This window comes from Acipenser ruthenus, chromosome 1 (genome assembly GCF_902713425.1).
Source record: "Acipenser ruthenus chromosome 1, fAciRut3.2 maternal haplotype, whole genome shotgun sequence".
In the NCBI taxonomy this organism is placed as follows: Eukaryota; Metazoa; Chordata; class Actinopteri; order Acipenseriformes; family Acipenseridae; genus Acipenser; species Acipenser ruthenus.
In genome coordinates this window covers 39,815,890-39,837,918 of record NC_081189.1, presented here as the reverse complement: position 1 = coordinate 39,837,918, position 22,029 = coordinate 39,815,890, and the positions used below count along the sequence as shown (strand labels likewise).

General features: G+C 38.7%; 1 protein-coding gene across 9 annotated transcripts in view; it reads right to left on the bottom strand.

Moving 5' to 3' along the window:
* Positions 1-511: 511 nt before the first annotated feature.
* LOC117421212 (disabled homolog 2-like) overlaps positions 512-22,029 on the bottom strand; it is a 61,187-nt gene continuing 39,669 nt past the window's right edge. For 7 of the 9 annotated variants that reach the window (XM_034035318.3, XM_059025086.1, XM_059025113.1 and 4 more), the window contains 13 exons: positions 19,749-19,888; positions 19,028-19,126; positions 16,285-16,416; positions 13,787-13,870; positions 11,979-12,005; positions 11,837-11,887; positions 11,451-11,513; positions 8,591-9,262; positions 7,810-7,975; positions 5,143-5,766; positions 3,313-3,425; positions 2,373-2,475; positions 512-1,885 (listed from right to left, as the gene is read on the bottom strand). In XM_034035318.3, coding sequence (XP_033891209.3) covers positions 2,407-2,475; positions 3,313-3,425; positions 5,143-5,766; positions 7,810-7,975; positions 8,591-9,262; positions 11,451-11,513; positions 11,837-11,887; positions 11,979-12,005; positions 13,787-13,870; positions 16,285-16,416; positions 19,028-19,126; positions 19,749-19,888 — 2,240 coding nt within the window. In that variant the 3' untranslated portion in view covers positions 512-1,885; positions 2,373-2,406. Of the gene's footprint in view, positions 1,886-2,371; positions 2,476-3,312; positions 3,426-5,142; positions 5,767-7,809; positions 7,976-8,590; positions 9,263-11,450; positions 11,514-11,836; positions 11,888-11,978; positions 12,006-13,786; positions 13,871-16,284; positions 16,417-19,027; positions 19,127-19,748; positions 19,889-22,029 lie in introns of those variants that run through there. The other 2 variants (XM_034035321.3, XM_059025129.1) reach the window with 2 other exon arrangements.

Here is a 22,029-nt window from a genome sequence, read left to right as displayed (position 1 = left end):
CGTGGACGGGCGCGTTATCTTCTTAAAAATAGGACGGGTTACAGCAAACCAACATTTTATTTTTCATTTGTTATCATAGCCTAAGTGGCAAGACTTGTCCTTAGAATTATAATCCTTGTTGAAGAAGCAAACATGTAGTGAATTAAAGTGGGAGTCATGATATGATAAACTACTTACATTTAGTGGCAATGAAATTTGAGAGTCAAGGACACTGGTTACCATCAGGCACGACAGTGCTGCACCATGAGACATTCACCTCATAGCAGCTGGATCCTGGCATGAACACCTCAGCCTCTCTCAAACAGAATCTTCCAATTGTGCTGAATTAGGTGGTTTTGACTGAAGTCTGCTGGGCCCTATGTTGAAATTCACTTTGAGAGCCGAGCCAGAAGTACAAACATAAGTTGAAGCAGAACACTATCTTCCGTTTTTCATGATCTAATAATTTACTCATTATTTGTTTGTGTTTTAACCTTTATTATTTGAATAAATTGAGGCAACCAGACTGAAATCATTCACAATGTTACTGCTTTATTATAAGGCATAACAGAAGATTATAATACACATTTCTTGAATATAAATTGTGTTATACAGCTCTAACTTTTACTGTCAATTACACTACATTTCCAGTTTATTGTAATGACTAGAGAGTAAATTCACTGTAAAACAGTTACACCATATCTGTGATAAAGGAGGGTAGTGCACAACAGAAGATTTATACACAAATAGAAACAATGAATAAAAGAGCTGACGGACCAGACTTCCGTTACAGATATAGCTGGCCTTTTTTATACATAAGCTTAATTTTGATTTACACATTTTATTTCCATGATTTTTCCAGTTAAACCTGTATTTATTACAGTAAGAGCAAAGTGCTTTCACAACTGTGCAATAAATGTTACATTACTTAATTAGACCCTGGTCTTACTTTGGTTTGAAAAAAGATACCAAGCACCCAATTGCAAAACCACTTTATTGTGTTCTAATACTGCATGTTAACTGATATAAAATATAACCACAGTGTGTATGTTTAGTGGTCTGTGGCTTAAGGAATCACATACACTTTAGTAGTTTTTTGAAGAGAGAGAAAGGACTACACCTGCAAATAACTAATATTATGCACAGACGTTTGCTTGTACAGAATACATGATCAGAGTTTTGGCTTCCTTAAGTTGTGTGACATTACTGTACATCTGTGTGTTTCCCCTCAACATCCCATTTTCCTGAGACACCTTACAGGGGCAGTTTTTTTTTGTTTTTAAAAAAAGCTCTATTATAAATTTTCAGTAACTGTGTACTGCCCTTTGTGTGCAATGGTTGCCAATGCAAACTTAAAATGCATTGGTTAGGCTCTTATCAGCTTGGTCATCCAAATGAAATACACAAAAAAAGACTACAGCTTAGTACATATCCAAAACTCAAGAAAGAAAAAAAAAACGAAAAAAAAACACTACATTGCTAATTTTTTGTAAACCAATTTTAACACTTCATTCTGTTGATTATTTGGCGCTATAATACCTGCTTGTGTGCCTGCTGTCAAACATATTACAAACACAAGTCGATTGCATTTTACATTGAGAGCAATGTACGGGCCCCTCTTCCTTATTAGTTGACAATAGTATTCACATTCATAAAAGATGTATGACAAACAGCACAGTATAAAACAGAATATCAGTTCTGAAATTATGAACTGCAAAACCTTGACTGTGTATGTGATTCAATAAGCATGGGTCACAATGGTATCGAGCAACGAAAAACTAAGGTCTTGAGATATCTATCACTGTGTGGCAATGGGACAGGTGACTTGTACATAAATCCTGATATGATAGCTTTCTAGGTAAACCCAATTTTGTCTTCAAAAAAATTGGCAGCATCACTTTGTTTCCTTAAAGAAAAAGAAAAAACACTTAAAAAAAAAAAGTTTGGATACAACAGCTACATTCTAGGACTCAATTACTGTATCATTTCAATCAGGAGACTTGTAAGTTATGACTATCGGAACACCTTATTGTTGTATACTATTATATAAGAATGTATTCTTTATAAAATGAACAGTAAAAGACAGAGTCCTTATAAAAGTGAATTATATTTTCTCTGTTTACTTCGACAAAAGCATGGCAAAGTATAATGAATCATAGTAAAAGGATGGTAAAGCATTGGTAAAAACGATGGACTACCATGATGAAAGATGGGCAATTGCACAATTACCATATATATATGGCAAACATTAAAGAATAAATATGATGGCAAATAGTAATCTGACACCATTTGAAGTTTATGTACACATGCTTTCACTTCAGAATAATGGCAGTAAAGAAATAAATAAATAAAAGCTGGTGGAGCTTTAACTAATGCATTGAAAAGAGACTCACATAGAAGTAGATGGAGCTGGAAACAGTATGGTCTTCATGCAAATGGATTATCAAATCCAGCCCCAAATAAACTGGTTGTAGCTGGCTGCTGGGTTGGAACACTCTGTAATACATACAACAGCAGAAAGTGACATTTGTTAGACAAGTTGAAAATATGTTCCTTGAGTTTACACCTCCATTCAATTTCCTTTTTTCTGGAGGCCAATGTAATAGAGTCAAGTTTTAACAATGCTGCAACACTGGTGGTGTAATGGAAGCTTAAGAGTTCAGTCATTAAAAAGGTGACAAGCCAAGCTTAAAGGGATACTGTATATCATCTATATTTCCCTAATATCTATTTCTTACATGTTCAGTATCCTATTATGTATGTATGATTCTATCCATTTTTTTTTTGGGGGGGGGGGTTGATTCTTTGCCATTGCATTTGAAAACCAAGGCTGATTTTCTGGTGAGCTGGGGAAGCATATCAGTGTTGCACAGGCTTCAGTGCATAGCACAATTTTAATTTGCTTCCCAACCTCACTTCGTCACACTCAAAATTAAGAACTATTTTAGAAAAAAAAAATCACTTGAAAAGTTAGTAATCATGGTATATAATAAATGTCAAACAACAATATATAAATCCCACAGAAATAACAAATATTGAAAAAAAAACACAACATAAACTGCACTAGGTTGCTGCCATTTAGTTCAAAATAAAGTTAATTCTGGACTTTCTGAATCGGTCTTGATGTAGAATATAATTATTTGCAATACATCACAACACATGGTACACAGCTACATGCAGTCCATGAATTAATCAATGAATGAATGTAATTTGTTGCATTCCAACATGTTATTAAACTATGACAAAAAGAGTCCAAACCCCATTTCATTTTGTATGTTTCATTCAAAGTACTTCCCCAGGACCATAAAAAAGTACTGCTTATTATATACTCACAGTTATGGGGACAGGAGCACCAAAAGGATCAGACCCAAAAGGATCCCCAAAGAGGTTCTGTGCAGGGTTCGAAGTAGATGGAGTAGCTTGTCTAGGTGCTGGCTTTGGTGGCTCTGGAAAGTTAGAGTATTTAGATACCTAGATACAGTAACAGTATAGCACATCTCTTACAATAAAATGAAAAACTGATTTCCTTTGCGCTTGCCTCTAAACACAAACTCACAATTTGATCTTTATTTACTGAACTGACATTGTGCACGTTCTCCCCAATTAGATGAAAAACGTTGCAGCCATAGACCTCTGATCATTACTGACATCTACCTCATTTTTTCTGTTATACAACGCTGAACACTCTGGAATGGAGAACATTTACAAAGCCATTAGCAATTGCCATGGGCATAATTTATTTCTGAACAGAGAAAAACATCCACCCATTGAAGATACAAAACTTGAAATAAACAAATGAAGAATGTCATTCAAGGGACTTGGATATTTCTGGTTTTGTAACAGTACCGTTTTTTTTTTTCTTCTCTGTGGTGCACATGAATAAAGGCCTTTGTAAATTTCCACCAACGTGTCAAAACTTTTAGATGTGTCCGTTAACTAGAATCCATTGGATACATCTTTTAACCATAACACATTTCTAAAAAGGGAGATATTTTCAAGTCGCGTTCCTGTTCAAAAGATCTTCAATCCATCCTTTACACAGACCAAACACGTCGGGATACATGCCAAATAAAATCAGCTAAAAAGGCAATGACTGGATAAAAGTACATTAGAAGGAAAAAATGAAAGTTTTAAATATAAAGCATATGAAACAATCCCATACAATATGTTTCATCTGTAGTGTAATGCCATTCACTCTACAGTAGCTTAAATATTGTGGTCCAAAGTAAAACGGAAGCTATAAATTCATTAAACTTTTTCAGGAGCGTATGTACTGCTTGTAATTCCTGAGGTTATTTATCTTAACAATATGTTCTGGTTGACTTTTCTAGAAGAAAAGCCATTTGAATGGTGAAAGATCTTAAGCCCCTTTCATACTGGCATGCTCTACCTGGGTCGCAACCCGGTGTCAGACTGCGTGATTTCACACTGCTTTTTGAAAAAGCAGCGACTACCTGGGTGACAGAAGCAACAAATGCCTGTATGCAATTTCCCGGAAGCAACTTGTTACAGATGCTTCCATCCAAGCTTCTCTGGATTGAGCAAATGGTTCTTCATCCCTGTTGCTATCTGGCTCATGGTGTGTCTCAAAATCAACAAAAATATTGCTAAACAGAATAAACAGAAATGCTGCTTACGGAAGTGAAACCTTCACACAGACATTGCTGTTTGTTACAATCATGGATTTTGTCTCTCTACCCGGGGTCAAAGCGTGGCGACCCACATCCCGAGGGTCAACCCGGGTACAACCCAGGTACGTGGTTTCACACAACACGGGATTGTGACCCGGGTAGCCAGAACCTGGATAGGAGCGCTAGTGTGAAAGGGGTTTTTGACTCTGGCTGTTAGACATATCAACCATAAATGGAAGCAACTTGTTGTTTAATAAGAAGAAAGTACATTTAAGGGTTGGATTTTATTTTGTTTGACAGTACCATCTGGTTTATCCTGGTGAAACCTGGAACACACAGAAAACTTAAATTCTTCAAGAAGCAATAGACTTCCTGAAAGGCAATGTTCAGCTACTGGAATATGGAACCCACATGGTGAATGGCAATAAACTCCAGGGAAGAGTTTCTGAATTATTTAATTTTATATTTTATATGCTTGAAAGTGGATAGCGTTTAGTTAAGCAGATCAGTAGTAAATAATTTTTTTTTTTACCATTGATTTTAGTTGATATCTGATTGATATCAAAGTCATCGTGATCAGCAACATCCTGGACAAGGCCTACTCTGCTGGTGAAATACTGTGAGAAGGCACCACTTGCGCTGGTCACAGCTAGCTGCTCACCCCTCCTGGCTGGAACTGCTGGTGGCTTGGCCAGCTGGAAGTCCCTGAACATCTCTTTAACATTCTTCTTCTCCTTCTCTCCCAGAGGATCCAGGACACTGAAAGCACTGTTCTCCACCTTTGGTGCTTCTTTCACAGCAGCAGGCCTTGGAGGGGGCTGGGGTGGAGGGCCGGACTGGGTAATCCCTGCCATGGGCCCAGGCATAGCAGCAGGGAACATGTTGGGTTGGAAGGGGTTTGTAAAAGGTGTAGACTGGGGCCAGGCTCTGGGTGGGGATGTGACCACCAGCTGACCCCAGCCAGGGGGCTGTGGGGAAGGTGCTGCTTGCTGCCCCCAACCAGGGACAGGTTGTGCACCGTAGATCCCAGGCTGACCAAAAGGCTGGGAACTGATCATTTGTCCTGGGGCCATGGAGTTAGGCGGAGGGAACATTGAAGGGGACTGTCCCCATGGTGCTGTTGTTACTGCTGGAGGAGCTCCCAGTGATAATGCTCCTGGTGAACAGACAACAAAGATTTAGCGGTTATCAGGAGGGTTAAAATTTCACCACAGTCAAGTCACAATGGGTCAATTGCAACAAACTGAAAGGAGCGTACTAACTGGGGATGATCCCGTGGTTAGTACTGAGGATGGTACTAAACTAGTATGCAAGTTAATACCAATTGCAACAAACTAAGCAGCTCAAGATAGTCCTTAGCTACGCATTAAAATTTGTCTTAATTGCAACAAACCCAAATTAACTGCTGTTGCCCTCTAGAGGACACTAAAACACAATACTATGTTAGTCTAGCAATTTCTGTAGAATAAAGGGCAGCAGTGTGGAGTAGAGGTTAGGGCTCTGGACTCTTGACTGGAGGGTTGTGGGTTCAATCCCTGGTGGGGGACACTGTTGCTGTACCCTTGAGCAAGGTACTTTACCTAGATTGCTCCAATAAAACCCCAACTGTAAAAATGGGTAATTGTATGTAAAATAATAATGTGATATCTGTATAATGTGAAATAATGTGATATCTTGTAACAATTGTAAGGGTGTCTGCTAAGAAATAAATAATAATAAAGACTTTGTGGTATCGTAATAACTGGAACAAATACGAAAAATCCCAAAATGGTACTGAACTATTCACAGTGAACAGTTTATATAAAATAATTTGAAATCTTCTGGGGGGGGGAACATAAATAAAAAAAATAAACGGAGAGATGGAGATCAGCTAGTCCCTAATGTAGTACCAACTGAAACGAAAAAATGGATGGTGAACAAAATTACTACGCAGCTGGGGATGATCCTGAGATTGTACCGTATTAGCTAGTCCACAACTTAGTAAGCAGCTCCATACTAAATCTACAAGTTGGTTGCAATTGACCCCATTTTATCTTCATTTTTAACAGAAATCACCTTAATGGGGGAGTGGCAAATGGACTGAGCAACTCCAAGGTCCACAATTCCAGAGTTTATCTGAACATTAATCTCTACACCCAAGACAGTTTATATAAATAAGCAACTGTATTATGATTGACCTACACACTGAGAATGTTACTAATCGTGGTCAAAGAAATTACCAGTTTTGATAAAATGGCCAATAAAAAATAAAAAAAGTATATATGGTGGGCAACGATATGTAAAATGTATTCCGATATCGAAGTTTTCCAAAACACAGAAAAATATAAAACCGCAATTGCAATAATTACACACACATATAATATATATATATATATATATATATATATATATATATATATATATATATATATAGTACTGTGCAAAAGTTTTAGGCAGATGTGACAAAATGCTGTAAAGTAAGAATGCTTTCAAAAATAGACATGTTAATAGATTGTATTTATCAATTAACTAAATGCAAAGTGAGTGAACAGAAGAACAATCTACACATAGGAACACATGACTGCGTCAGAGGATGAGTTGGATAAAATGGCTGCCCTATCGTGAGCTTATACTACTTCAAGTTACTGTTTTCTTTCAATAGTTTGGTTCAGACTGACAATGTATAGGGTTTGTTGTATCTTAATATAAAATAAACTTGATTATACTGCGTTTGTATTTTTAGCAGTATTAGCAATACAAAGTGTCTCTGCGAGCGTACATGAATTTTTATTTTTTTTTTAAATCACACAATATCGGGATATGGAAATTATTATCGATATCAATCATATCACAGTATCGATACTGGTGCCCATCACTTCCAATGTTTGTTTTCAAAACACACTTTCCCTTAAATATACCAACACATTGGGAAGTTGGCGCTTTGAGTAAAAACTTATTTGTGTGAACTTTTTTGTTTGTAAATGCCAGAACCTTAAGATTTAGAACCAAGTAATTGGAACTGTCAGCTTCTTCCTTTAAGGCTAGAATAACAAATACAAAATACTGTCTCAATCAAGAAAAAGTTATTACGTTTCTGATCTAGCCAGGAGCAGTATACCCAGACAAGAACAACCGAGTAAACTTTTAGATGAGAATTATCATTACAAAACGTAATGAATCCTAGAGGCTGTTTCCTAAGAAAGTTCCCTAAAATTCTCACCCAAAGCACCCAAAGTTGAGGCAGTGGTGGGTGTGCTGTTGCTAAAGAGATCTAGAGGATTGGTCTGTGCAGGTTGTTGCTGGGCCTCAGGCTGTGGTGGAGATGGAGTTGGTGTCTGGTTGACTGGAGCAAAAAGGTCTGATCCAAAGAGGTCATTTGTAGGAGACTGTTTAGGAAATACATAGGTTGGGTCAAAGAGAGGGAGAAACTCAGTCATTTGCAAGCCTAGTACTCACTGAATGCTGCTCTTGAGATGCTTGTTGGTTAGACTCAATATACAACAGTGTACAACACAGAGCACAAGTTTTACATAAACAAATCTGAATGTTACATCACAAAAACTGCTCCCAATTACCAGTTTCTGACAAGAATGATAGCTGAAATGAATTGGTTGTAAGTTATAAATAGTGATGATTATTCTATTAAAAATACTAAAAACATCCACACAAAGTGCACTTACCCTTACTGATCAGCACAGATGCATTAAAAATAGATAGAGAGTGTTAACAATGTACCTTCTACTCAGACCTCAGGATTATATTAATACTACAATTGCATAACATATAAAATGTCAGACACAACAAAGCTTTACAAACCGGATGTCACTATTTATACAGTTGACAAAGCTGGTTAGAATCAATTACAGATGCTACATTTAGCTTACCACAGAAGCCTCACTGACTGCCTAAAGTCTAGGGCAGCAACTTAAATCACACAGCTGGCACAGTGTTAACAAAAACAGGCTTCATGCAACGCAGAGAAGCTGGGGTCATGCTTTCACCTTGACGTTTCTCCTGCCTCGTCCGGGCTTTGTGCTTTGCGGTGGAGGGCTAATTATCACAGAATCGCATGAAGGAGACTTTGAAGGATCCGACTTCATCTGAGATTCTTGTTTCACACCATTTTGTAGAGGTGGGATTTTGCCAGATCTTTCCACAAATGAGTTTTGCGTGGCTGTGTTTGGCAGACCATTCTGCTCCTTTTCCAGGATCCCATTTTGAGTCCACGTTGCTACCTCTGCAACCTTATTTTCCAAGGGCCACTGGCCATTCGTTAATGTCTGCATGACAGTTCTGTTTGATATCTGATCAAATTGTTGACCAAAGAAATCGGTGTCACCGTTCTTGGCACCCTTTACCTTTGGGCCACTAAGTAAGTGATTTGAAGTTTCTTTGTTCTGATTAGAAGATTTATAAGAAATTACTGAGTTAGAGTGTGCCGATTGGTCATTTTTGGAGAAAGGATCATCACTAAAAGGGTCAGGAATTGGTGCAGGAAAAAAGCTCAGTTGGGAAGAAAAGGGATTGTCAGGTAATACACTTGTTTGCGGCCTCTGCCGAGGGACAGAGGAACAGGAAGTGATGCAATTCTCTAAGAAGGGATTTCCTTTTACACAGTTCTGATTGTTGTCAATTTCAGTAGATAGATCCAGCAATAGGATATCTTTACTTTCCTAATCATCAAAAAAAGAAAGAGACAGTCTTAATTGGTTTCATGTAATCTCATAAGTGTAATAAATTGTCATTATTTAAAGAGTAAAGTGAATGTGCAGTATCTCTTGGTTCTTACAATGACAAACAATTCATAAATAGCATTGTTACATAACTTAAACAATATGCAGAATCTGTAATGCAATGGTTTTTGAAAGTAGATACTGCACATTCCATAAGATTCTGCATTTCTAGTCGTGCATGCATGCAACAAACATTCACAGGAGTTTATACGAAATTGATAAACTGTTGTGCGGAACTAGAAATCACATTCCTGTCAAAATACTGACTTTATTTGCACACGCTCTCAATATTTACAAAATGAAACATCTCCAAACCCTTACAACCATTCTTCATTACCAGTTTTTCAATAAAAGTGAACCATTGAATAATGTCCTGGTTCAGTCATCCAAACGTATTGGTAAAAGAGAGCAGACTTCCTCACACTGCCTCGAGCTCATGACTGGTGCTCTACTCACCCTGTTGCGACCCCATGTTTAACTTTCAACATAGTGGGAATTATGAATAGGCTGCCTTACCCTTACAGCACTGACAGCAATTAGGCCTAGTAGCTTTTTTCATGACTTGTTTACAGATCATTACAATCGTTAAATGTGTCCCTGTGCTTCAGTTATAAAAGGCTACAGTTTAAGATTTTAATTGCCAACAAGGAACAGCGCTCTCTATCTGTGCTACCACCAGTTACTACTGCGTTCCTATTAAATATAGTTTTATTTGTTAAAAAAAATAAACTTTAGCATCTGCTTGTATTGCATAACACCTGTCTAAAGGTATTTAAACTGGGCTGAAGCAACAAGGAGGGTTTTTTTGTGACAAGGCTCAGTCCTGCACACAGACCTGGCGTGTTGCTGAGGAAATTGTAATTCCATTGTAATTCTCTTGTAGAAACAATTACATTAGGTTTATGACTCGGTAAACGGCTTAGCCGTCCGAGGACTCAGTTTAGTCTCTAACAAGTTTAGGTAGACCTCCATGAAGGAGGTAGGCGTTTGCTTTGTTTAAATTTATTTTGTTTGGAAAAGTCATATGTATGTCAGTGTTTGAACAACCTGCCGAAACAAAGACTGATAATAAACATACGAGCGCCGTCTCGTTCAACCAAACTTGCGTTGTCAAAGGAATCAATTATTTACAATAGAAGACCGTGGTTCGACAGGAAGTCTGTGACAAAACTTCCCCCCACTTTGTCACAATATATATTATATATATATATATACACATATACACACACACACACACACACACACACACATACATACATACATACATACAGTGCCTTGCAAAAGTATTCAGACCCCTGACCAATTCTCTCATATTACTGAATTACAACTGGTACATTGAAATTTCATTCTGTTTGATATTTTATTTATAATATATTATAGTTATGTTCTGAAAGGCACCAGAAAGAAAAACTGAGGGGGAGTTTACTTTGCATCCCTGCCATTCCAGTTTACAGAAATTATATTAGATTTTTCCTATTGATCTTCAGACCAATCCAGTCTGAATAAATAATCCTGAACTGTCGATTTATCTTGAATCAAGATCTGAGTGAAAACAAACTGAGAGACAAGGTACATTGTACAGAGAATGGAAAAGTATGAGGAATGAGCAGTGTATGAAATGGGATGGTACTCTGGTTTCTTTTAAATGCCAGCAATTACTTGGGTCTTAGGGGGTTATTCTCAAAAGTTGTTTAGAGGAGCACTGCGAGTAAATTTATGCACTCCTAAAACATTTTTTGACCTTCCCTTTTTATGATATGCAATGGTTCTGAGCGTTCTACATGTCCTATATTGGCTTGTATTGTTTTTTGTTTTATTTTTGAACTGGGACATGGATTTGAACAGTGTTGAAAAACCACAGCTGCTTACTGCTGTCCCTTAAGTTTCACCTCTCACCAAACTTGCTTTGTTTTTCCAAAGTGAAGCCTCTGCAATTTTTACTTTTTAATGCAGAATGTATTTTGTATCTATTCAACAAGAAACCCGATTTTAAATGTGTTCCCCAGATGAGTTTGAGTCATCTGTGTTTCAAACCTGCCGAAACATTCATGAAGACTACCTCACAGCTGATGGAGACACACTTTAGTTTTAAACCTGGACAATTCCATAGTTTTCACATAGCACTTACAGAAGGGGAGTGCAGGTCAGGAGGGGTAGACATGTCTCCAAACAGATCCAGCTGTTCAACACCCTGTAACAAAGAATTGAACAGGGGAAATAAGAGGTAAGCTGGTGGAAGCAAGACAAATCTGATGCATGGCCCAATGGTTCAGACTTATTTTGACAGTGGATAACATTGTTTCTCTATGGTGAGAAATAGCCTTGAACCTTTACTCAGAGCCAAAAAGATTCCAAAATGGTATATAATATGTGGTTTAATATGAACAGCCTGCATAGACCAAAAATGAAACTAAGCAAGTACAGTAGCTGAACACTACAATGCATTTAATTAATATTTAATTCACAGTTAAAATGGGAAGAATACTATAATGTGAACAATGACTAACTGCTTACTTTCATTTTATTGGCCTGGTTTTCAATAGTCAGCAAGGCATCTCCACCATTCTGAAAACAAATATGTTGTCAACAGTAAATAAATTAAAATACTGACATATAGTAACAAACACAGTGGTGGTATTACAAAGGTAATGCCTACCTCTGACAGCTTGTTGCCTGCTTCATCCTAAACACAGAAAGCATGTGTAAGGGTTTTGTATGTAATTTGTTTGCATTCAGCCATAAAGGAATATTGAATCTCTATTTTCTTTTAATACAAATTCTTCAAAAAGCTTTACCTAATGCTTCCCTCTCCAAATTGCTTTTTTTTTTCTGTTTTTAACCAGCCACCATAAAATGTTTTATTAAGTCATTTATAAATGTAGATTGTATTATTTAGTAGAATAGGAGGACTGACTATATGCGGTCACTCTGTTGAAAAATATTCTCAAGAGGTTCACTAGGGGGCACTATTTTCCTACAACACAAGCGTCAACAGATGTTGGGCTTTAAAATAGTCTGAATTATTTCCTTCAATTTCCCACTTGGTTTATTATTTCAGAATAGAAGACCTGCCATGTACAGTGTATATATATTCACAGTGCCGTGAAAAAGTATTTGCCCCCTGTCTGATCTTCTAAATTTTTGCATATTTTTTACACTGAATGTTATCAGATCTTAAAACCTAATATTAGATAAAAGGGACCCTGAGTGAACAAATACTACAAAAAATTGACACATATTTCATTTATTTATTAAAGAAAATTATGCAACACCCAATGCCCCCGTGTGAAAAAGTAAAGCGCCCCCTTAAGACTCAATAACTAGTTACGCCACCTTTAACAGCAATAACTACAACCAAACGCTTCCTGTAGTTATGGATTAGTCTCACAGCGCCATGGAGGAATTCTGGCCCACTCCTCCATGCAGAACTGCTTCAACTCAGTGACATTTGTGGGTTTTCGAGCATGAACTGCTCGTTTCAGGTCCTGCCACAACATCTCAATGGGGTTTAGGTCTGGACTTTGACTAGGCCATTCCAAAACTTTAAATTTCTTGTTCTTCAACCATTCTGATGTAGACTTGCTTGTGTGTTTCGTATCATTGTCTTGCTGCATGACCCAGCTTCGCTTCAGCTTCAGCTCACGGACGGATGGCAGAGGCGAGAGGTGCCCTGCAGATCCCTGGATGTTGTTGTAGGGTTCTTTGTGACTTCCTGGATGATTTTACGCCTTCCTCTTGGAGAGATTTTGGCAGGACGGCCACTCCTGGGAAGATTCATTACTGACCCAAGCTTTCTCCATTTGGACAATATGGCTCTGACTGTGGTTCGGTGGAGCCCCAGAGCCTTAGAAATGGCTTTGTAACCCTTTCCAGACTGATAGGCATCAACAACTTTTTTTCCGGAGGTCTTCAGGAATTTCTTTTGTTCGTGGCATGATGTGCCTCTAGAACCTGTGTGCTGACAACTTCACTCTGATGGTAAGGGCCAAAGTTTATATTGGAGAGGGCTGGCCCAAATCAGGCCTGGTTGTTAATCAAGGTACTCAAACAGCTGACCCTAAATTATCCCTTTAATTCGGTTGAGTTAACTAGGGAGGGGCAATAACTTTTTCACACCTGAAGATTGCATGTTTGATTACCTTGCACACCAAACAAATGAAAGAAGCACCAAACTTTGGTGTCATTTTTTCTCTGAGACTCCCTCTATATACTACTACAACCCACAAAAAAATCTGACCAAATACAATGTGAAAAATGTGCAAAAATGCAGAAAATCAGACAGGGGGCAAATACTTTTTCATGGCACTGTAATTATATATATATATATATATATATATATATATATATATATATATATATATATATATATATATATATATATATATATATATATATATAGAGAGAGAGAGAGAGAGAGAGAGAGAGAGAGAGAGAGAGAGAGAGAGAGCTGGGTTAAATACAAACCTTTTTCTGACTCTCCACTTCTTTTTTCTTCAAATTGAAGATTAACTGAAAAAGGTCTTTCAGATCAACAACCAGAGGCTCTGCCTGTAGAGAAACAAGATATTGCTTTTTTTGGTTACTGTCAAACCACTATAAAAACAGTACCTGAACATGTTCTTGTTTAATAACATCCATCTAAAAGACTGCATAAAAAAAGAAAAAAAACACAAAAACACCACCACCTTATAATTTATCATCATGTTCAGAAATGAGCTTACATACTATAGAATGTTTTTCCAGTCAAGTTGTCCGAGTGTTGCCTTGAGAAGTTTAAATGTGCAAGTTCCCTTTCAATTCGAAGAAGACCACCAACATTACTTTTGGGATATGCCTGCCACAGGTCAGGTATTCACTGAGCATTTTATGTCAGAGCTGCCAATAGGCCCCTCCATGGGGTGACGTCCTCAGTTCTGCCTACTGAGGGATTAAACAGTCAACCCGCAGAGACCATTTTCTCGTTTGCCTCTCACCTACGGTAAGGTAAACTTCTATATTACTAAATTGAGTGTGTTTTTGAAAGAGCTCTTCTGAGTCGACTGCAGTTCCCTTGCATTCATGCAGAGAGCTGGCTTGCCAATTTCGTGGAATTAGCGGCTCTAATTTTGAATTTCTTTCTTGCTCCTTTCTTTCACAGCCTGTCTCGCTTGCGTTGCAGACTGTCTGTACTAAGACTGTTTGTCGTGTGTGAGCAGCTTCCTGTGCAATATTTGATTAAGTGTGTGTCTGTGTGTTGTCTTTTCAGCCTACGCTCTCAGGGAGAACATCGTTCCTCCGCCGGGGCTGGGCTTTGCCGTATCCCCACCGTTGAGTGTCTCCGCCGGCTGTCGTTCGCGCAGCTTGGGAGAAATAAAAATAAATATTATTTGTGTGCCCCGCTTTGCCTGTGTAGTGCTGTGAAAAACACACACACACACACAAACACACACACCAGCCAGTCAGTCAGCCATGTCTTCCTCCACCTGCCCCGCTGTTGAGTAGACCTCGTCGGCTGGGTGACTGGTTTACTACTGTGGACTTAAAGGACGCATATTCACGTATTCGTCCCGAGCACAGGAAATACTCTGTTTCACTTTTCAAGGAAGCATCTTTGAGTTCTCTTAGTGGCCCCCTGGTGGCCCAGGAGAATCAGGTTTTCAATTCTGTGCCAGCTCCTACAAGGCCAGCCCTGGGAGATCCCGCTTCGGCTGGATATCCTCAGTCAGATGAAAGGAACCCTCTGGCACCCGGAACCAGGCAGATTCCAATTATGGGTCCGACCCCTGAACAGGACCGCTGGTCAACCCTAGGGCTATCTGATGCGGTCGTGGGCATGTTGCAGACCGCTAGGGCAGGCTCCACTAGGTCGTTATACGCCTATAAGTGGAGATACTTTCAGGACTTGTGTCTGACTAGAGGTCATGACCCAGTATCTTGCCCTATGCCAATTATCTTGCAGTTTCTGCAAGAACTGCTGGATGCCGGTAGGTCACCTTCTATGCCGGTAGGCCCCGTTTGAGCCTATACCAATTCATAGAGTTGAAGTATCTGTCTATGAAGAAGCCTTCCTCTTGGCTATCATCTCCGCAAAGCAGGTCAGTGAGCTACAGGCACTGTTGGTGCACAGCTACTGTATGCGTATTTGGGACGATGGTAGCAGGAGGTCACGACGTACAAACCCTGCTTTCCTCCCTAAGTTGACCACAGCCTTCCACATGAACCAGTCTGTGGAACTGGAGTCTCTTCATTCATCTCAGTTTTCTTCGGAAAAGGATAGGAGATTGAACTCCCTCTGCCCGGTGCAGGCACTGAGGTGGTACGTGGATAGAACAAGAGCTCTGTGTCATTCTGACCAGCTCTGTCTGTCACAGTATACAGACCCTAGGACAGGCCTTCTTGAAGCAGCAACTGTCGCACTGGATTGTGGACAGTCTCAACTGCATATGAGAATGCCGGCTTGCCCCCACCTGGGCGGGTAGCCGCACACTCTACCAGTGTGGGCTACTTTCTCCAGGTTCTACCACCTTAATGTGGTAGATCCTTCCTTGCCTTCATTAGGCACTAGGGTCCTTGAGATTGCACGCTCGCACCACTAATCCATGGGTTACGCGGTTCTGATGGGTTCCTCATCTGCTGCAGTTCCTTCTCCCTCGCGACTGCTCTGGTATACTTTTCCAAAAGTAATGTTAGTGGTCGTCTTCGAATTGAAAGGGAACGTTAGGTTACTTACCGTAACCCGTAAAGAGAAAATGGTCTCCGTCGGTTGACTGTTTAATCCCTCGGTAGGCGGGACTGAGGATGTCACCCCACAGAAGGGCCTGTCAGCAGCTCTGACATAAAATGCTCAGTGAATACCTGACCTGTGGCAGGCATATCCCAAAAGTAATGTTGGTGGTGGTCTTCTCTTTCAGGGAAACAGGGTTAAGGTAAATAACCTAACGTTTTCTGATATACTTACACATTCACACACACACACAACGTACCTGCTGGGATGTCTTTATAGCAAAGAACTGATGCTGTCCCTCTGCACCACAAACGTAACCAAACGCTCTGTTGTCCGTAACATCACGAGCAATAAAGGAAATCTTATTGACTGGCTGTTCATGCTCTATTACCTTTAAAAAAGTGGAGAGAGAACACATGGGTTTAGCATCATGTCACCAAAAAAATATATTGTAAACTTATGTGTTTAAACCCTTTCAGGACCAAGCATTTTTCAGCGAGATGCTCCCCCAGGACCATGCGTTTTTTTGGCTGTAGTTGACTCTTCCTATAAAAATTCACAAAAAAAATCTATAAACCATATCAACTTTTCACTCCCCGTGCAAACATTTCAGGCAGTGTTTCACTTTTAGTATAGTTTGTCTACTACACTTTAGCCTGTGGTAAATAAAATCCAACCTGTTGATTTTTATTTGACTTTGGCGTTTTTTTCTTAGCGTGTGGATCTAGGGACTTGTGATTTGTGACCTATTGGAGATTGACGCACCGGTTACTTCTGTTTTAGCTCAGTAAGAAAATGTAGGCTGCTAGTAGATTGATAACACTGTGTAACAATTTTTTTTTTTTTTTTTGTTCCTGGGTAGTAAGTGTTATTTCCTAATTGCTTATGCCTCAAAAGTATAGAAAATGGCTATTATTCCCCACAAACTTTGCTTTTGTGACCAGGACAGTGATATTTTGAAATGTACCTATTTCCAATGAGAAAACGGGCGAATTTGTGTCTTTTCATTCACATAAAGTCAGAAAAAAACAACATATGAATCCAAATTAACATGTATTTATACTAAAGTAATACAAAAATGACTACACTAAATATTTAGAAGCGAGTAGTTTTTTGAGATTTACGATTATACTGTAAATCACTTTCACGAATCAGCCCCCAAATGTAGTCTCCCATCATGTTCTCGTTATACTGTCCTTGGTAGCGGCATTCAATGTCCAGTATATCCTGGTGGAAGCGCTCGCCTTGCTCCTCAGAGTACGCTCCCATGTTCTCCATGAATTTATCAAGATGAGCATCAAAGATATGGACTTTGAGGGACATCCTACAGCCCATTGTGCCGTAGTTCTTCACCAGAGTCTCAACCAGCTCCACATAGTTTTCGGCCTTGTGATTGCCCAGGAAGGCCCGAACCACTGCGACAAAGCTGTTCCAAGCCGCTTTCTCCTTACTAGTGAGCTTCTTGGGGAATTCATTGCACTCCAGGATCTTCTTTATCTGTGGTCCGACGAAGACACCGGCTTTGACCTTTGCCTCAGACAGCTTAGGGAAGAAGTCTTGAAGGTACTTGAAGGCTGCCGACTCCTTATCTAGAGCTCTGACAAATTGTTTCATAAGGCCCAATTTGATGTGCAGTGGTGGCATCAGCACCTTCCGGGGGTCCCAGCCGTACTCATCATACTTCAAGGCGTCCAGCTAGGTCTTGATGCTGTTGTAATCCTCTTTGAGGTGCACCGAGTGAGCCAGGGGAAGAGACGGGTACTTGTTACCATTATGCACGGCTTTGAGGCTCCTGGATGAGCTGTCAATGAAGGACAGTATAACAAGAACATGATGGGAGACTACATTTGGGGGGCTGATTCGTGAAAGTGATTTACAGTATAATCGTAAATCTCGAAAAACTACTCACTTCTAAATCTTTTGTAGTCATTTTTGTATTACTTTAGTATAAATACATGTTAATTTGGATTCATATGTTGTTTTTTTCTGACTTTATGTGAACGAAAAGACACAAATTCGCACGTTTTCTCATTGGAAATAGGTAAATTTCAAAATATCACTGTCCTGGTCACAAAAGCAAAGTTTGTGGGGAATAATAGCCATTTTCTATACTTTTGAGGCATAAGCAATTAGGAAATAACACTTACTACCCAGGAACAAAAATTGTGTTACATAGTGTAATAAAAAGGTAAATTGATAATTTACTTTTGATTAGTAAACACCTAAAAAAAAATATTTCAAATGTGCACATATTTGGTATTTTTGAATTCGGGACACTCAGAGCAATTCAAGACTAATGTATTTTTACCTAATGTATTTTTCCCAATATTCCGCCATCTTGTATGACAAGTTACATGACAAGCCATGTCACTTAAACCTGCTTCACCATTGGTTGACACTCTTATGACTAATCGGTCTCAGTCAGTCTTGGTCGGCAACCGCCGCACACAGACAGACTGATCACATCTGAACGAAACTGTGACTGAAAAAGATTCAGCATGTTCAATCTTCAAATCTGAAGACATCCTGACTGAAATCTGGATAATCTTGGTTAAGGGCACGCACACTGATACGATTCATCCAGACTGTGTACGGCCAGTTGAGATGAGATGAGTTGAGACGACTTGAGTCGGGCTGTGTGCGGCGGGCTTAAGTTAGCAAAGCAAAGTGCTTTTTTTTTATCGTGTTAACACGATCCCGGTCCTTAAAGGGTTAAGCAATAATATTGATCTCCGGTTGACCTTACAAAAAGCAGCTTGGTCACCACCATCATATACACTCCATATATTGTTAATACTATTACTTCAATATTATTTTTATATTGTTATGATTGCATTAGTGATAAGCTCTCTCTAGCTGATCTTTTAAGAAAACTATTTAGCGAAATAAATGAACGAAAATATTTTTTTTAAAATATGTTGCCCCAGCTTTATCATGAGACTTGGTACATTTTTAAGCTTGGTTTAATATTATTGTAGAGAGCAAGTCACTTTCAGACTCACCCCTGTTTTCTCATCAGTGATTTTAATACCAGACAAGGAAATGTTCACCCAGATTTTCTGTTTGTGCTGACCCTGGGAGCGAGCAGCAATAGCCATGCCCTACAAAACAAAGAACACAACATTGCCATCATGTTTAATGTGTAATATAGAAAAAAAGAAAAGAATAGGTTTGCTCTTACAGGTATGCCTAGCCATTTTGTGTTTCAATGCAAGGAACATTACGTAGGTTCAATTGTAACATCTGTTTTACAGAGAAAGCTTTGGCAACATTAAACTGATGTTGAACTTTAAAACAAACATAACTAGTGGTATCTTTGTATTCCTAACACAAAATAATAAAATCATTAAAAGTGAAAGCATTGGCTTGAACACTATGGTTTCCCAGTTGTGTGTTAATTGTTTTCTAAGTTAAATATTAGTATCCAGATCTATGGCACCGACAGCGTGTGCTTGACGAGAAACCATTCACAATGATGTACCACTTAGCTACTTTCATCGATCTTGCTTTATAACGAGACTGTACTGGTGTCATAAACAATAACCTTCACTTATAGAACATTGATATTTACACCAAGTGCTCAAACCAAGGGCTCAAATTGACTAAGAAGAAAAAGTCAAACACAAATCATGTGAAACAAAAACATTGGCTAACAGTTCAATTAATTACAAAAACATTGGATACAGTTCAATTAATTACAAAAAGGGTTTACACATGCACTACCTTTAGCTTCATCATGGAATCCTGGCTCATTTTATCACCTCTTGCTTCAGGGACATCATCCACACCGATCAGCTTGGCCTTATACCTGACTCCATCACCTTTGAATCGAGCCAGCAAGAACTCATCTGTCTTCTCCGGACCTAACAGGAAAAAACAAGCATGAATAGGCATTGCATTATTGTGTATTGCAACTGGACGGACTGCATTTTGTTCTGCAAAAATCTTCATAAATAGCTAACAGCAACAAGATTGTTATTAACATACACATTATTTAAATGTAACATGGTTTCAATTTAGAAATAACATTTGGTTATTGGGTACGTAACAGGTAAGAAATAGCCGACTGATGTATGTAGGGCACAACGTCTACTGTGTTCCCAATTGGCACAAGGACAATGTTGATGTTATACTCAAACCAGACATGTACCTTGAAGAAAACGGAAGGGGAAAAAAAAAAAAGGTTATTTTTTTAGCCACCTCTGCATACGGAGGCTGTGTGGTCCAGTGGTTAAAGAAAAGGGCTTGCAACCAGGAGGTCCCCGGTTCAAATCCCACCTCACCCACTGACTCATTGTTTGACCCTGAGCAAGTCACTTAACCACCTTGTGCTCCGTCTTTCGGACGAGACGTAATTGTAAGTGACTCTGCAGCTGATGCATAGTTCACACACCCTGGTCTCTGTAAGTCGCCTTGGATAAAGGCGTCTGCTAAATAAACTAATATTATTATTATTATTATTATATTATTATTATTATTATTATTATTAATACAGTTGGTGGTAGACTGTATTGATTCACATTAACTTAGTCTAACATTTTGCTGTCTAACATACTGAATAACTAGCATTCCGTATTTCCGGTTTATTCCGAATTGTACCAAAACATGATTTTTTTTATTTATTTAAAAAAAATGTTTTAACAACCTCGGTTTTTATTGATTTATACCCGATTTAGTCTACTATTCAGTATTTTCCCAGTACTATTTTCTAGGGCATACAAAATATTTTGATTAAAATGCTGTTTTATTTTGACTCCAATGTAGTAAGCAGCCCTACACTGACCTAGGATACAGCAGGTACGTTTAGATGTTAGAGGATCAAATAACGTTCAAAACATTGCACATGATTGGTTCTCTGTTGCTTCCCAAACACATTATCACCTGATTCTGTTGGCCAATGACCAATCAAAGTCTGATTATTGTGGCAAGTGCTGGGCATAGTAACTAGCTTGACCAAAAAACTAAATTGCAATACTTAAAACAGAATTGTAGTATTTTGAATGGATGAGGAATGGGGAGAAAACAGAAATCAGTTTATGAATATTCAAAAAGCCAAATAGCAGAAGTGGGCCAGATGAAGCAGAGGATGCATAGCGCTGCAAATACTGCTGCATTGAGGTACATGTTTGCGCCGACAGAATAAAAGTATTTAAAGTGAGCGACATTTAAACTAAAACAAGGAAGTCTGAGACCAGCAATCCATTTCTGCGGCTTTTATATGCTCTTTAACAAATGACTTATGAGTTTGTCAGAGCTCTGCTTTGCAGGACAGCCACTGTTTATTGCAGTGGGGTGTGGCGATTTTGTGCGACAGTATCCATCACAGCAGCTAAAACACTGCCTAACGCCTACTTACTCGTAAATATTTGACAGAAAATGATGAAGCTTTACACAGAATCGATCGAGTAGATTTCCTCTGTGATATGTAGGTGAAGCAGGCGTCTGCTGATTGTGCCTATGGAGAGCGCTCTGTGCTGCTCATGATCTTTGCTGTATTCAACTTCAATAGTAATCGCAATACTCATACTTTGACAGTTTGTGTTAATTACCGCGGCTGCATTTTAGTAACAGCATTAGCAGCTGGGTGAATATGTTTTCTGTGTTTGAAATGGATACATTTCTTACTTGCAAACAAAAAACGAAGGAAGAAGTGCAAAGCAACAGAAAGTTACACAGTCCCTTTGGATATTTGTTATGCTTGCTTAAAAAAAGTTTCATAGTTGGTTATTATAGTTTTATCTTGAGGTTAATGTTTTTCATATTGTAAACATTTTAAATGGCACACAATTATGCTGAGATGGGAAGTAAATGGTAACATGAAACATTTACAGTGCAGACTATTTTGTATTATTTATAATGACCTTGCCAAATAAAAAGCTAATATGAGCATTTCCAAAGAGATTCCTAAATACCGACTTTTAATTCTGTGCATCCAAAGACTTGTAATTAAGTTTTAAGAATGAAGCCTACTGTTTGGCATTCTGTCTTAACCAGCAGATTGTCA